The sequence below is a fragment of the Beta vulgaris genome, chromosome 1 (genome assembly GCF_026745355.1).
Source record: "Beta vulgaris subsp. vulgaris cultivar EL10 chromosome 1, EL10.2, whole genome shotgun sequence".
Taxonomy (NCBI): Eukaryota; Viridiplantae; Streptophyta; class Magnoliopsida; order Caryophyllales; family Amaranthaceae; genus Beta; species Beta vulgaris.
Genome location: NC_079202.1, coordinates 53,520,946 through 53,536,810, shown reverse-complemented (window position 1 = coordinate 53,536,810; position 15,865 = coordinate 53,520,946). Strand labels below are relative to the sequence as shown.

Genomic DNA, 15,865 nt, shown 5'->3' with positions numbered 1-15,865 from the left:
CAGAACATAAGACACCAGCAAAAAGTCGAAATGCTGCTTGTCATATGGGGCCGTATTTCCCCCACACCTTTTTCATGCAAATTGAAATATGACTAACCACCAAAAAGCATATACTATACTCTTAAGTCTTTATCCCATAATAATGTCACCAAAACCATGACATGTTAATGTTCAATGCAGCTTCTATCAAGATCTTGATTCCAAGCAACCCTAAGAGTAAGAGGGTCCTGAGAATCAGATGTGACATACGATACGTCAAGGCAGCTCATTCATAGCCTATACAAATTAACACATCATATGGCTACCGACGAATAAGGGTTCCACCACAATCTATGTGTGACCCTCATTAGTTTTTGATATGGGGACTCTAAAGTCTTTTCAGAGTGCGCCAATCTAACCGATTTATAAACCTATTTATGGTCCCCCCGCTCCCCACCACCACCACCACCATCACAAAATTAAATGGCATGCACTTAGAATCGCAAATATGCTAGTAGTTAAGAGAGAAGTCAATGGTGATTTTATGCCAATTCCAATCCTCTTCCCACTTTGTACTTTCATGTGGTTCAACTAGCATAAAGGATGCATTAATTATTTTATGTTAACAGTACTTTCTCACCATTTTAACATGTTGAGATGACTAGAGGAGAAATTTTTCAGAATGGGACGAAGAGTCTATGCTGAATCTATGATAACTCAAAGTCAAAAGGTGAAATATTTATTTGGGCCACGAACAACAGGTGCCTTGTATCTGAGGAGGTAGATGTTCAAGTGAAACTCAATGTGATGTGCTAATCAATTCAAATTATGAGTGCTTTGAATTACAAATATTTACGTTATCTACAGTAAATAATTTCCTAGGAGAATTACAGTGAAACAGAGTTGTCAAGATTACAATAAGTTTAGATCATGCATAACCTGTTTAGCGTTTTCCTATCTCACTCTTTCCATTCATAAGGAGCACGATCAACAACTAGATAATCTCCACGTATATCCTTTGCAACTCGAATGTCATCATCCAAATAAACTGATTCAAACCTGGAAGACAAATTGAAATGACGATTATATATGTAGTATGTGTATATATTTCAAGTGTACAAAGGAAAATTCGTAAAGCAAATGAAAATTCTCTGATATAAAATACTCCCTCCGTTTTTTTTTATTTGCTACATTTTGCCATTTAGGGGTGTTTCAATTTATTTGCTACATTTGCAAATATTTCCATATATAGTATATAGGTCCCACACTTTATTTACAAATTTGCCATCACTCTCTTCTTGATTTTGTAAATGTTTCCATATATAATACATAGGTCCCACAATTTACCTATTTGCTTTTTTGTTAATTCCATTTATGTCAATGGTCCCCACTCCCTCCTTGGTCTTTGTGAAAAAGTGCTTGTAGCAAATAAAAAAAGACAGAGGGAGTATCATACAAGGAACATGTACTATTTGAAAAATCAGACATGCCTGCTTTATCTTTGTTTTAATCAAAGCATAGAAAAATATCTGAAGGGAATTAAAGATACCACAAGATGTAAGAAGGATATTTGGCAAAAATCACATCAAAAAGTCCAAAAGGTACTTTGCAACTTGTAACCTAAGACAACAGTGTCTGGTTATAGAATCTTAAGACCAAAATATTTTTCTAACATTTTTGTCACTTCAAAACTATTTAGGGCCTATTTGGCAAAACTAGTTGTTACAGTATCAGGTAGTTGCAGGAGTAGCTGAAGAGGAATAGTGTATTGCCTTGTCTTCTAGAAAGGTACATTGCACGTTTTCTCGGTAGCAAGCATAAAGACAGAAGATAGGAGAGGAGAGGGGGGGAAAGGACGTAGGGAAGATGAGCTAGCATTCTCCTTCGAAGTCTTTCGAACATAGGAAGAGTGGCGCGCCATTTTCCTTTCAAATCTGTCAAACATAAGAAGGATTTTGTTTATGAAGAGGGAAAGTAGAATGAATTATTCAAATTATATTCCCTTCCTTTCCCCCCATGTATATGCAAACAAGCAAAATAAACCAGTCCCTCTCCTTTCCGTTTCTTTCCCACCAAATTCCCCAATCCAAACACACCATTAAAAGCCCTTGAGAGCTTTCAGCAACTACACATTTTCCTTTCAAATCTGTCAAACATAAGAAGGATTTTGTTTATGAAGAGGGAAAGTAGAATGAATTATTCAAATTATATTCCCTTCCTTTCCCCCCATGTATATGCAAACAAGCAAAATAAACCAGTCCCTCTCCTTTCCGTTTCTTTCCACCAAATTCCCCAATCCAAACACACCATTAAAAGCCCTTGAGAGCTTTCAGCAACTACACATTTTCCTTTCAAATCTGTCAAACATAAGAAGGATTTTGTTTATGAAGAGGGAAAGTAGAATGAATTATTCAAATTATATTCCCTTCCTTTCCCCCCATGTATATGCAAACAAGCAAAATAAACCAGTCCCTCTCCTTTCCGTTTCTTTCCCACCAAATTCCCCAATCCAAACACACCATTAAAAGCCCTTGAGAGCTTTCAGCAACTACAAACTGGCGCAGAGCCTCCAGTGAAACCAAGCAGAGGACAGAAAGGTTTTCGGGATCCAGTAATTACCAGTATTCCTTATACTACAAAGGATTACTATAACTTGGTACCTATCTCACTATGAGAAGAATCGTCACTACAATTTACACTTATTCGTAGAGCAGAAGCCCATTTAAATACCATTGCTTATATCTGCTTCTATTCCTAGTTAAAATCAATAGATCAAATAAAGAATAGCATCATATATATGTGTGATTAGATAAACCCAGTCGCCTAGAGGAAGAAAGACAGAAATGGATGAAAACAGATAAAACAGCCCTTTCTCCTTCAAGAGCCTGTTGTCAACAGTTCCCTCTTCAATAAGATGTGAATATGTGATAGAAAAGCCTGGCAACAGTATATATACAATTAATCAACAATGCTCAGAAAATAGTTTTATGATCTATCTCTTCTCTCTCACTCTGTACTCTGTATGAAGAAGACTTTAGCTCTTTTACTTACGAGACCTTCATTTATCTCAGGTGTCGCATGTCGACTCATGTCATGTCCGACAAGACCACACAATAAGACACTACTTCATTTCAAAACAAAAAACTTAGACATTTTCTACAAAATGGACGAGTCCAACACTAGGACACTTGTATCCAAGTAGACACTTTATCCAAGTCTGAGCAACATAAGTTTTTAGAGATTGATGCCTAACACTACACATCTTAAAGCTCTAATAAACTAGCACTTTTCATATTAGAGAAGATCTGAATAAAACAATATTAGTGGCAGCAGAATAGTAGAATATTACTAAGACAAATTACAATAGTATGCCAGAGCACAAAATAAAAAGATATTTCACTAAAGCCACTTCGCATGTACTTTTTCTAGTCAATTTACCACCTTACAAGATACCATAAGACATAAGTGTCATCACAATAAACATCACAGGTTGTCATTGTCATTATTTGTAGATAAAAGGCTATTACAGCTAAAGTGAGGATAATTCTTGCAGAACTAGAATTACTGAGCGCAATAGATGTATGTAAATGAGTGAAACAAAAGGCTGATTGGTTTAGAAACGCAGCTAAACACCAGCATCAGGAGTTAGAAAATAAAAAAAGCAAGGCAATAAAGCAAGTAACTTACTAATATAGTTAGCAACTCTAGAAAGACTTGACTGTTGATGACAAAATAATCCATTAATTTCCCACAGACAGTCAAAATCCAACAATAGCAAAATTTAAAAATACGAGACATAAGCATCATAAACACATAAATCTAATAGAATGCTACATCACATATCAGCTTAAAATTACTTGAGCATCCCCTGAAAATGTAGATGTTCAACAGCTAAAATACTCACAGTTGATCAAAACTTTAACAAAATCATACTCACCATCCTTGCCCAAATGGTGGCAAAGGGACCTCCCAATCCTTTCCTCGCAATACCGCACTTGTAAACCTGTGAAAACCAATGTCAAACATTTTCTTTCATAAATCATAATGTCCAAACTTTATTTTGACAGCAATGTCTAAGTTCTTGTTGTATATGGCATGATCAATCACTTCCATTTTTTCGTGTTACAAGCTCAAAGGAGTATCCATCTCAAAACCAATTGGCAATAAATCGGGTAACTCCATCAGCTTATATAGTGGTTTATTTCGCTTTTTTTGTCTAATATACGCGACAACTCATAGGTTGGCATTTCATCTGATCTCAACAGTATAATTCACCAACCAACCAAAAGACATTTTCCATTTGTCAATAATTTACACACGGCGCGCACACACACATAAGATGCTCAAATTTAAATATGGAATGCATCATAAATCACGAAAATAAAAATCAAGAAACACCACAAAAAAGAATTACCTAAAATTCACTCTTTGAGCGGAAGCAACCTCGATACTCGATCGAACGAAGAAAACCCCGGAAGGAGGAAAAGTGATGACATTATTGAGCTTAAGATTATCAACATCGATTACTTGAAGAACATCTCCAACTTTGGTACCAAAAAAACTGGCATTTTTTATGATGAAAAGCTGCTCTTTTTCTGTAGTCCAAAGCATTCGCCAAGTTCCAGAAAGAGAAGCGTCGGTTGTGATGAAATCTTTGCCGAGAACAGCGAGAGATTCAATTGCGTCGATAATTTGGGATTGAATTTTAGGGTTTTGTTGAGTCTTAAGGCCGCGATTTTGATCGGAGATTAGGTTTAAGAGGTGAGTTTTGGCGGAGAGAGATTGAGATGAAGAGAGAGAAAAATTAGGGATTTTGGGGGAAATTGAGTGGTTGGAGATTGTGGAGTTAGGGTTTAAGAAGGGTTTATGAGAGAAAGCAGAGTGAGAATTGGCGGGAAAATGGAGGAATGTGGACATTGATGAGGCCATGAGATGGAAGAGAGAAAAAATAAAGTGTGGTGAGAAGTTATGGCCGTTAGAACTTTGAAGATGCGGTTGAACAAAGAATAAAGATATTTTTTTTTTAAATAACGTACAAAGTTAGGACACATTCCTCTCAAGAGAGATATTAAGATGAATAAACTGATAAAGCATAGGTTTAGCATCAACGGACTATTTAACAAGGCAAAATCTCTAAATTCACATAGTGTTTTACACCTCATTTACTCGGATTGTAGTTTAGAAGAACCTATAACCAATTGTACTTTATAAATTGCTACATTTATTAACATGTAGCCAGATTTATTGTCAAAATGTATTTAAACTTATGGAAACTTATTATCCGAATTTATTAAAAATAAAATTAATCTTGATTTAAGGTGAAGAGAACACACCCTTGAAACTTTAAGACTTAAAATATTTGTTCACAGGTTCTTAACTGGGATAAAACTACCTTTATGTCACAGCTTTATCATTTCTGAATAAAGATAATTTTATATTTCTCATTCATACATCATTTCCTTCCAATTATCTAAACCAAACTCCCTCCATTCGTAAGTTTTTTGGAATAATTTAAAGTCAGGCGAAATTTTTGAAAAAAAAAAAGAAAGAGAGAAAACTTGTGTGGTTCCCTGAGTGTATTTTCATTCACAAGCCTTTTAGAATTAAGTACATTGCAGTAGTTTTCAGAACTGACGAGCAACTCCTTTTAAAAAAAAAAAAAAATCATAATAACTGGCATAGTAGCTAAAAGAAATTGTTATATTAACCAAAAGTAGCTAAAAACTTGAACTTATTCCAAATTGTTGTTGTGTCCTTTGCCAAAAAAAAAAAATCTGGAGGTGCCATGTACGGACACAAAGAAATCTATCATGGGTCACTGACCCAATGTTAGTGCGCAATCTTAGCGTCTCACATAAAATTAATGTTGTCCGCGTATAGTTGCAACTCGCAACATTAGCACAGACTTGCTACTTTTTAAGGAAGTTCAGAATCTTAAGCAAATCCTAATCTCTTAGTTGAACAATTGGTACAATATTCTCTGACACAAAATTTCAGTAATCAACTGGACCTTTACTTCCAAAAGATATAAGGCGGAAGAAGCAGGAGACATGAGGAACTGATCTCTCACTCAATCCGATCCTCCTGACAATTTTATTCACAAGCAGTCACATTCGACAACGTAGAAAGAGCTTTCATATGGAGATCCCATAATTGCTTATCTTTGTGACCTCCTTTGCAAGTACTTTCCGCTCCTGATTCGCCTCAGCAACTACTTTCTTGATCTGCCAAATTTAACACAGTTGAATAGCAGAAAAAATTATATCAATTTCGACCAGATGATACAAAATATAGTCCCCATGTGCAAAATGATATAGATTGGAGAATTTGTTGATGTGCTCTCACTGTTACCAACTATTAACACATTTGTGCAAAGTGACGTGGAGGTCAATGGCGGTAGAGTTTTTCCAACATATTCTTGACAAGGTTTGTATTCTACATTTAGAAACTATTTCCACTTCCAATAAAAGAATAACGATGAGATTTTTTATTTTGCACATACCCCGCACTAGGTGGTACTTGGTAGTAGTTTTTCAAGCCAATTCAATACCACACAAGGAAGGACACCCATGCTTAACAATCAGAAAAATAACTTTTAACTTAGAAGCCAACCTGTGAATTGAATCGAGATGATTCTGCGCTAGGAAGGTCTGCAAGGATGTCCTTCAGGCCTGCATCCCATATTACAAATAAATCTACATCAGATGGAAAATGAGCTCCCTACTAATATAAGGTGAGCTAGACAATTAACAAATGTAAACGATTGAGTCAAACTTTTACGTACCCCTTGCTTGTTTGTCAATCTTATCAGCAGATAGAACAGCTTTCCTAATCTGATTTCCTGCATGTCTGCCATAATATGTATTACTAATTGAAAATATCTGATCACAAAGCCACGTCACTCAATATAATTCATATATAGACTCAAACCTCAGTTTAGTTCTTCCTCTTTTCATCTCCTCCTCTGCCATTGATGCCCTTTTCTGAAATTTACAAACACTACACTGAGAAGAATCTCACAAGACAGAGACAAATTCATGGTAAGTGGAGTTTAGCAATATCGTTCTTATGTCATCTTAGAGTACATCATCCTACTTGAAACCCCCTATTATCCAGTTTAGACTTGGACCTAAAACACACAACCTGCTCCACTAATATAATGTGAAAAGAATTATATTTTCTACGTGACCTACGCAGCTGCACGTCACCCCTTTAAAAAAGAGTGTAGCCGGATACAAACAGGTTGACGATCATAAGGGGGAAAAAACAGCACCCATACAACAAAACCGTGGTTCTTTCCCTTTTTTTATTTTCCAGTGGAATCACACCTTATCAAGTTATCACTGTATGTGTCTTCATTTGTTTACAGAATTACAGATAGATGCTTTATTAATGAGCATCACTGAGTTAATCAATATACTTCTGATATGTACATATATACGACTGTTCATGTACATCCAGAAACTTTTTATGTACTCATGAAACCATGTCTTGAACAAGTTTCTGACATCTGAAGCTGGCATGAGGTACATTCATAAGTTCGTCATCTACATCAAAAAGTTTGTTGATATCTTTACTATAAACGCTTATCATAGATACTTTTTGAGAAAAAAGTAATCCCATTTCACATTTGGTGTAAACTTACTTACAGCAATATCGTCCATGCAGTCTCGGAAGTAGCACACAAATTTATTTATTTAGGTAACCACCACTACATGAGTACTGTTTTATTCCTCTCAAAAAAAAAAAAAAAAGAGCTGTTTTATATAGGTAAAACCAGTACCTGAGATAGAGGTTTAATCTAGAGAGAAATCATTCAAGCATGTGGAAATGTTTGAACCCCCACCTACAGAACATATAAATCTCATATACAGAGCCAACCACTGAGCTACCAAAAGATGAAATCAGTTCGGCACGCACATGATTTACAAAAGTTCTGTTGGGCCATTTATCGATATCCAGCAAGCAATTTAGTGGAATGGGATCAAAAGCAATTTTGGACAGCAATCCTATGCCGGCGGTGTTGCTGTAATTTAATTTTAAGATCCATGCAGAAAAGGAAAAAAAATATCATTTTTTTTAGCATTATTACAAAAATCATTCCACTACAAAGTATATTAGATCAAACCACATGTCAACTACAGTTGTATGGGTATAGATTTAAAGGTATTAATGTCATTGGCTCATTGCAATTTGTTGTATAAATAACCCGTCTAACGATTGAAAATTTCCATTCTACATCTATTCTGAGGTCAAGAAAGAAGCTAAATTCAAAAGAATACCGTAATCAGTCTGCATGGTGGTTACCTAAAAAAGTTTCTCAAGTCTAGGTGAGATATATTCAAACTTTTTTGAGATATATTCACACTAATTTTAAGAAATTCAAAGTTGCTCCAAAAACTGTTGAAAGTTCTCCTAAATAGAAAAGTCACAACAATCTCACAATAAGTTGTTTCGAGACCATCTCATACGAGACTTTTGCAAGGACAAACAGAAAATCATATGAAGCGGACTTACAAAAATTTATCGTAAGACCAGGGTAACTTTTCTATTTTAAGGAGATTCCTTACTATTCATAATGATAAGTTTTAACATCTTACTGTAAGTTATTGTAAGTCTGTCTCAGCTAACACTTATTGAAAGACAAAAGTCAACAGAAAGTGTTACCTCTAACTTTTCAGTTTCAGCCTTGAAGCTTTGAAACGATTGCTTCAGCTCCTTCACTTTGGCATCAGCTCGAGCAAGCAAGGCCTGCACCCGAATATAGCGTGTTGATGCATCATAAGTCCTCCCTCTACGAGACATATTAATCAAATGATGCAAAACAAGCTGCCTAATGGCCCTAACCCTACCCACCAAACAAAAGTTACAAAGAGAGCAAAATGTTTGTTGCTGTCATAAACTGAAAACTTTGTAGATGGAAACTAAGGAAAAAATATATACTTGATAAAGTGCAAAATTACAAAACCTCAAAGATAGATTCAAGCTCTAGAGAGGATCCAATCTCTCCCACAATTAAACAAACTAAACTCTCAACAAACTTTTGATTATATCCCACTCACTCTACTGTCCTTTTTTTATAGACAGATCTGTACCCCTTTCCTACTCGCCTCAATTATACATCCACTTCTTCCTCAATCTACTCCTAACTGAATTCAAAGACACCTCCATCATATCTTCCCTTGGCCAGTTCACGACAGCCACTTAAGATCTAACATGGCATTTCATCATAACTCTAGTTAGCAAGAAGAACTGGCAAAATATGCTGATTACAAGGAACAAGAACTCACTATTATGTGCAGAAAAAAAATTGCAAACAGATGTGACAGTAAACATTGTATCACCAAGCAATGACAGGAAAGTCTGCAGTAAGTACATTGACTACAAGATACATAAAGAATGAATGAATCTGAGCAACATGAATAAGTTTCTTAGATAGAACATATGCAAACTCAAAAGTATTGGTAAAAAAGGCAGTACATGTGGATTTTTAACATAATTATGTTTACTTAGTTTATTAAAAGAAATAAAGTAAAAATATTTTTTCATTTTAAATGTCACTCAAAGTTAACACTTACCTCTTCGGTAGAAAATAGCCGCAAAGTTCTATAATACAAGAAACGCCTTGGTCCTGCAAGAAATATGCTGGAAATGTAAATTAGCGGAAAATAAGCAATTTCAAGAAGTAAATAGTCTGTGCTTCTGCAAGCTGAACAGATAACTAAGGCGTAAGGTAATTTAGATGCAGGCACACTATCAGTTCTGATTTTGCCACACCAGAGTATACCATATGCTATTGGGTGTACCATCTCCATCGATATATTTCTGAAATCTGTTCAGATTGACTATGCCATGCCACATTTTCTTAAATCAAACACTTTGAAGAAGCTTCGCATCTATTGTTCAAAAGGCCCTAACGCTGGAAAAACAGATTATGCACATCATAAAGTATAACAATTGAGCAGTGCCAAGTGCCAACCGAAAACAAGTGTCAGTTACGAGTCTGGCACTCAAGAATTTTTTTTTGCTGAATGCAAATCTAATTAAAGGACTTAATATCTCATGTGGTTACCAAAAAGAAAACCACAGATGAAAATTACAGATCTCCGCTCAACCCACTCTATATTCTCGACAATCCTCCTCAACTTACTAAGCATACATCCACCACCAAGATAAACAGGAAAAGATATGGGTGGCTCCTTCGCAAGACTCTCAAGGCACCACTGCTAATGCACCAAACCAACTCATAAACAGTTGTCAGTTAAAACCCAAAATCAAGTGGCAGAAAACGCATACGCCTAACCACAAAGCACTTCAAAGTTCAAACAATTCTCATTAGAAACCAAATAAGTACCTAGAGCTCATTGTATTATCCACCACACCTTTTAACATCCATTTAGTATTCTAATGCTACACCACGTACTCTAAACGACCAGCTTTGACTATCATTCTCCACTTCGAAATAATGTCTCAACTTCATCCCCTCAAAAAACCTTTCAAGCAAACCACCAATTCTTCAACAATAGGAGCCTATTTTAAAACAATGATCCATCTATCATAGATTCACTATTCTACTCCACAAATGGAGGAATATGAAAGAGATGATCACACTTACACGATAATTGTGCTACCACCCTTCTATTCTCCATTGCTAATCTTCATGTTCTTTCAACTTTCCTTTCTTCTAGGTGATGAAGGGCCTAGAATATGCCTAACTCACTATACAATAATAACTCTAATAAGAAGGAAAGGAATGGGAGGCATAATTGTCTTTGCCCACACATGCGGAAGGACTAGAGTTGGACCATTTACAAATCAAGTGAGATTTCAATCTAGAAGCAGTTGCAATGCGAGGAATATTCTTCATACTTATATGATGGATATTTTCTATCATGTTATCCAAGGTGGGACATCTCACTAATGCACAATGCATACATGCCTACATGGACTCATCAAATCTAGTCTTTATAAAGCCTTTGTTTCATATCATTGGACAATCTAAAGTTCTCGCCCAATTGAGAGTCTCAGACCTAAGAACACTCATCTTCTAAAGCCAAGTAGAAATATCTTTTAAAATGCTAAAACAACTTGTGTCCGCTATATTGCTTTCAGAAGGACTGTGTGAAGCATCTTATTAATTTAATTTTCATGATAAAGTAGCTATCAAGTAAATCATAATATATCCCTGTTCGTTATAATTCAATATGCTAGCCATAACAAGTTGGCAACAATTGGAGGAGTTCATCAAGAAAAATCACTTCTACAGATAAGAAGGAGAAGGGCAAGGTCACCAACAAACACGTCCTTACCAATCAAATTAACGACATTGCATACCTTTTAGTGCCAAAAACCCCAAACCAGTAGCAGCTCCAGTAGCAATAAACGGATGCGAAGCCGCCATAAATGCACCCTCTGCATCCAATCCACAAAATCAAACAGATAGCAAACAAACTCATTGAACTTGATTATCTAAAAATACAAAACCGAACAAAATCCAATAAATAAATAAGATAAAACCTAAAACCTTTAACTTTGGCAAAGAATTTAGCTTCATAAACATCAAATTCTGCCTTCACATCCTTAACTGACTCCTGCATTTAAACCTAACCTCATTAAAAACCCTAATCACAATCACACACATATAAAATAAGGAAACGGAGTGAAATACTAACAATTGTTTGCTGGAAATGAGCGGAACCGGTGGAACGAAACCTAGAGAAGCGAGAATGAGCGGCAGAAATGGTGGAATCGAAGGTTTGTTCGACGGTCTTCTGAGCAATCACTGCTTGCTGTATAGCTTGTTGGATCCATGGATTTGTTTGCTCCAAGCTTTTCAATGCCTTCTCCACTGAGTAATTGTCGCTTTTCGTTAATGGCGGATTTTCAATTGATGAAGATGGAGATGATTCTTCAACGGATTCCATTGTTGCGAACCTTTTATTCTGGTTTTCGCATTTGTTTTGTGTTTTCGGTTTTTTAGCACCTATTATAGTTTATTACTTCCGCGTAATCTGCGTTTCTTTTTTTAATGATCTTTCGGATTAATCATATCACAGAGATTCCTGCCTTCGAAATTTAGGGCATCTTGCCTCGTCTTCTATTATTCTTGTTAATTTCTTTATTTTTCCTTCAAACTTTGTTACTTTACTAACCAATCTCATGTAATTTTATACTTACACAAGTTATTAAAATTTGATAGACACGAACTATATATGAAAATGAGCAGGTTAGTAAAATTGAGACTTTCATAGCAGTTTATTTAAGTGGGTCACGCGAATTTGATTATTTGATAAATCGATATTCCTTAACTTGCTCAATTGAAATATGTATAGGTCTATAACGGTTTAACACACTATAAAAGTGTGAGTTAGCATAGATAGACTTTGTTCTTCAAAATTTTAATGCAATAAAGAAGTTAGAGTTATTCTAATTACATCTAGTCCTATTCTTATTGTAGATGAAGGTAAACATACATGATGCTTGAGAACTTTCGTAAGTACGTATACATATGAGAACTTCAAACCTTATGTTAACCTTGTTTACCAAGTAGTACTTGGTCTAGCGATTTGGTTTGTATCTCACAACCTTGGATCAAATCCTACTAGGGACACTTTGGGGGTGGGGATTTTCCCTTAATATTCCCCCTACTCCCAAGGGACCTTGCCTGCAAACCCGGGCCGAGTTGACCTGTGCGAGGTTCCGGTCTGGTTAGAGCGTCTTCTCTTTACCTTTAAAAACACATGTTAACCTTGTTTTACTATAAATAGTAAAAATGAAAAAAAAAAGATTAACAAAGGAGACGAATGACAACCTTCTTTATTGAATTTTGCAACCTTTTTAGCTCATATTTAACTAAAAGCTTGCATCATATTTCTTCCATCCCCCAATTTGTATGCATTTCTCCCTTTCTCTAGTGCCATGGTCCTCCCCGCTTATGTTAAATGTTGTTGTGAGAGTGAAGGATGATTAAGGGGTTAGATCATCTCTCACGGTTCTCGTAGGTCTCATGATCAGAACACACTATTTGCAAGTTGGGATCTCATTTACTCCCCTTATTGAGGTTTTCCTTACCCCCTAAAGAATGAATTGTTCAATGTTCTCATACCTTCGTCAACTTTCTTGTCATACTTTTCAGGAGCAAAGTAAACGTCTAAAACAAATCTCATGTCAATGACGATCAATCATTAACTATCAACTCAATTCACCATATTCATATGATAACAGTTACCATGTTTGCTATCACTAGTTAATCACTTAAGCCTCCACAGTTCCTCTAATGCATGTGTGATTTAAGTGCAGGTTGAGATGAAGATAGTTAAAAAAGTATACTTCAAAATCAAACTTTTTTCAAGAAGCAAGTATTGAATCACCATAATCCCCATCTTATTACTTTCCCTGAGTTCATGCGGCTAATGCTCCCTGTTCCAATGCTACATAAAAAAAACTACATCATATATATCCACAAGTTAAACTACCTTATTCTTAGGCAACTATTTTTTTCATATGATAACATCATAAACATTTTCATAATATATCATCAACGTTAAAACCCCCTAACTATATCTCTAATAATCATAGAAGTGGTTGAAACTAATTCTCACGAACTTTTATGGTACCTGGATGTTCTTCCCAAATGGAAATATCTTGTACGTATATCATGTTATCGTGGTACGTTCGTGTGGATATGAAGTTCTCTTTTCATTTTCGTCTTCACTCACTTGCTAAAGTATTCCTTGTCATATAACAAACTATGCTACCACGATGACACTCCATGCTGAATGTAAGGCTTGTCTCCAAGGTCTTTAATGGGCGAATACACTAATTATTACGTTTGTACAAATTATACGTATTCGTATATTTAGTGAGGCTTTATAATCAAATTGCAGAGGTATTACTTTGAAACAATATGTTAAGAAATTGTTGGGGCAACAATTTTTTAAGGAAATGTTGCGGCAACAGACTTTTTTAAGGAAATACTGCGACAACAAACTTTTTAAGGAAATGTTGCGACAATGAACTACTAAAGAAATGTTGCGACAATGGAACACTCCTACTAAGGAAATGTTGTGGCTATGCAAGATCTTTTCACGGGCCATTGTTCTCAAGGTAAAAAGATAAAGAAGATTAGACATGATTTATTTACTTCATCTATTTAGGGGATGTTTGGTTCACTAGTTTTAGGTATGAGTTATGGGTTTGGAATGAACAAAACTCATACCTAGTGTTTGTTTAACTTATTTCTAAATTTTAAACCCATACCTCAACCCATAAGGTATGGGGTTTAGAAACCCATGGGGGGAGGTGGGTATGGCTCATACCTTACTTCTAGGTATCAAATAAAAGAAGATTTTTCATTCCTAAATGAAACCAAACACAAGGTATTAAGTATCAAGTTCCAAACTCATACCACCTTGGTTTCATTCCTGATTCCAAACTCATAACATAATATGAACCAAACGCCCCCTTAAACCTCTAGTATCAATTTCGCCAATAAACCTACTCATTATTATATGTTCGTAATCCGTACCATCTCCAAAATCTAAAACCTAGAAGTACAATTGATCTATCACAATAAAATTCTATCTGAAAGTTATGAAGATGAAAGCTACTCCATAAGATTCGAGGATGATAAAAAGAGATGACAATCTCCAAATCACCATCTCTCAAATAACCATTAAACCCACCACTAATGCTTTAAATACACCCCCGCAACACCTTGCGCAACCCTTTGGCCTGTTTGGTTCAGTGAACTGGAATGGAATGGTATGGATATCCATACCAGAGTGGTATGGATCCATAACTCCATACCAGTTTCAAACTTTTTGGTTCAATCCTGTAATGGATTCAATGTCCATTTCTGCTGTTTGGTTCACTTTTGGAATGGATTCTGCATCCAGTTTTTATTTTAATATAATTGTACCAGCTATATGTATATATAATATAATTATATACTTATAATATATATATATATATACTTCACAACTTGCATCCAAGTAGCCATATCAATATAGTGTCCAAAATCCCTAAATCATGCTCAAATTCAATACATCAAAGTTCTACAAGAGCATTTAAAACATCAATATAAAGTGTCTAAACCAAGATAAAAGCACCACAAAACATAATAGTCCAACATAGTTGTAAAAATCCAACATGAAATCTAAACAAGGGTTAAACCAAGCATCTTTGTGTCTTCATGTTCCCAAGTTAGGATGAATAAGGTTGACAATAAAATTTTTTCTCCATTGATCATCTGGGCATTGGTAGAAGAGGGATAGTTCACTTGAATTAGAGGCCAATCTTTTGGAAGCTTCCATTACTTCAAATCTTGTCAACCCAGGATTGCTAAGCAATTCATTTATCAAATTACTCTTTTGATTTTCTTTAACTTGTTCACGAGCCATTATGGCTTGCTCATGTTGTTGTGTGGTGGAGAAGGCACTTGCAATAGTCGACATGTGCATGTTCATTTCATTCATATAACCTGAAAAGCTAGAAGACATATTGTTAAAAGAAGAAGTCAAGTCCACAACCTAAGGAGTCTTTCTTTTCCTTCCTTGTCCCTTTGGAGTCTTTTCTTTCTTTCATTTTTTGAAGAAGGTTCACTTGGAGTTGATTGCTTTGATTGATTTACAGACTCATTATCATCAGCTTCATCATCTTCATCACTACCATCTTTTATCTAGTTCAATAGTCTCTTTTTCCTGGTTGTCAATAGATTTGACAAAAGTCTCAGATTGTAGCCCAGTAGCTCGATCAACACCGAAAACAACCACCAACTGTTCAAAGAATGGAAAAGGAACATTCCACAATCCTTGAGCATTTTTGTGTTGCTGAAACAAGAACAAAAAATTATTAATATTTGATGAAATTAAAACTACACATATTG

The 15,865-nt window shown here is 35.5% G+C and overlaps 2 protein-coding genes across 3 annotated transcripts; both read right to left on the bottom strand.

Moving 5' to 3' along the window:
* Positions 1–741: 741 nt before the first annotated feature.
* On the bottom strand, positions 742–5,531 carry LOC104905331 (probable plastid-lipid-associated protein 11, chloroplastic). 2 transcript variants are annotated; one of them, XM_010693830.3, is made up of 3 exons: positions 4,394–5,531; positions 3,917–3,982; positions 742–1,038 (listed from the first exon to the last, which is right to left on the bottom strand). In XM_010693830.3, exons 1-3 carry the CDS (start codon positions 4,906–4,908, stop codon positions 939–941), a joined length of 681 nt encoding a protein of 226 aa, XP_010692132.1. In that variant the 5' UTR covers positions 4,909–5,531; the 3' UTR covers positions 742–938. The 2 variants fall into 2 exon arrangements, with proteins under 2 accessions (XP_010692132.1, XP_048496390.1); XM_048640433.1 differs by lacking the exon at positions 742–1,038 and adding an exon at positions 1,536–1,913.
* A 127-nt stretch (positions 5,532–5,658) lies between these two features.
* LOC104905332 (hypothetical protein) lies at positions 5,659–12,112 on the bottom strand. Its single transcript, XM_010693833.4, has 9 exons — positions 11,652–12,112; positions 11,504–11,570; positions 11,314–11,391; positions 9,558–9,610; positions 8,647–8,730; positions 6,910–6,962; positions 6,764–6,828; positions 6,592–6,650; positions 5,659–6,203 (listed from the first exon to the last, which is right to left on the bottom strand). Exons 1-9 carry the CDS (start codon positions 11,901–11,903, stop codon positions 6,114–6,116), a joined length of 801 nt encoding a protein of 266 aa, XP_010692135.1. The 5' UTR covers positions 11,904–12,112; the 3' UTR covers positions 5,659–6,113.
* Between the last annotated feature and the right edge of the window lie 3,753 nt (positions 12,113–15,865).

What these genes read in the sequence shown, in the direction of transcription:
- LOC104905331 (XM_010693830.3), bottom strand. Translation starts at nt 4,908, where the DNA reads ATGGCCTCATCAATGTCCACATTCCTCCATTTTCCCGCCAATTCTCAC. An exon ending in GCTCAAAGAGTGAATTTTAG is followed by an intron (nt 3,983 to 4,393) that starts GTAATTCTTTTT and finishes TGGTTTTCACAG; the next exon opens with GTTTACAAGTGCGGTATTGC. An exon ending in CCACCATTTGGGCAAGGATG is followed by an intron (nt 1,039 to 3,916) that starts GTGAGTATGATT and finishes TTTGTCTTCCAG; the next exon opens with GTTTGAATCAGTTTATTTGG.
- LOC104905332 (XM_010693833.4), bottom strand. Translation starts at nt 11,903, where the DNA reads ATGGAATCCGTTGAAGAATCATCTCCATCTTCATCAATTGAAAATCCG. An exon ending in CTCATTTCCAGCAAACAATT is followed by an intron (nt 11,571 to 11,651) that starts GTTAGTATTTCA and finishes GTTTAAATGCAG; the next exon opens with GAGTCAGTTAAGGATGTGAA. An exon ending in AGAGGAAGAACTAAACTGAG is followed by an intron (nt 6,829 to 6,909) that starts GTTTGAGTCTAT and finishes ATATTATGGCAG; the next exon opens with ACATGCAGGAAATCAGATTA.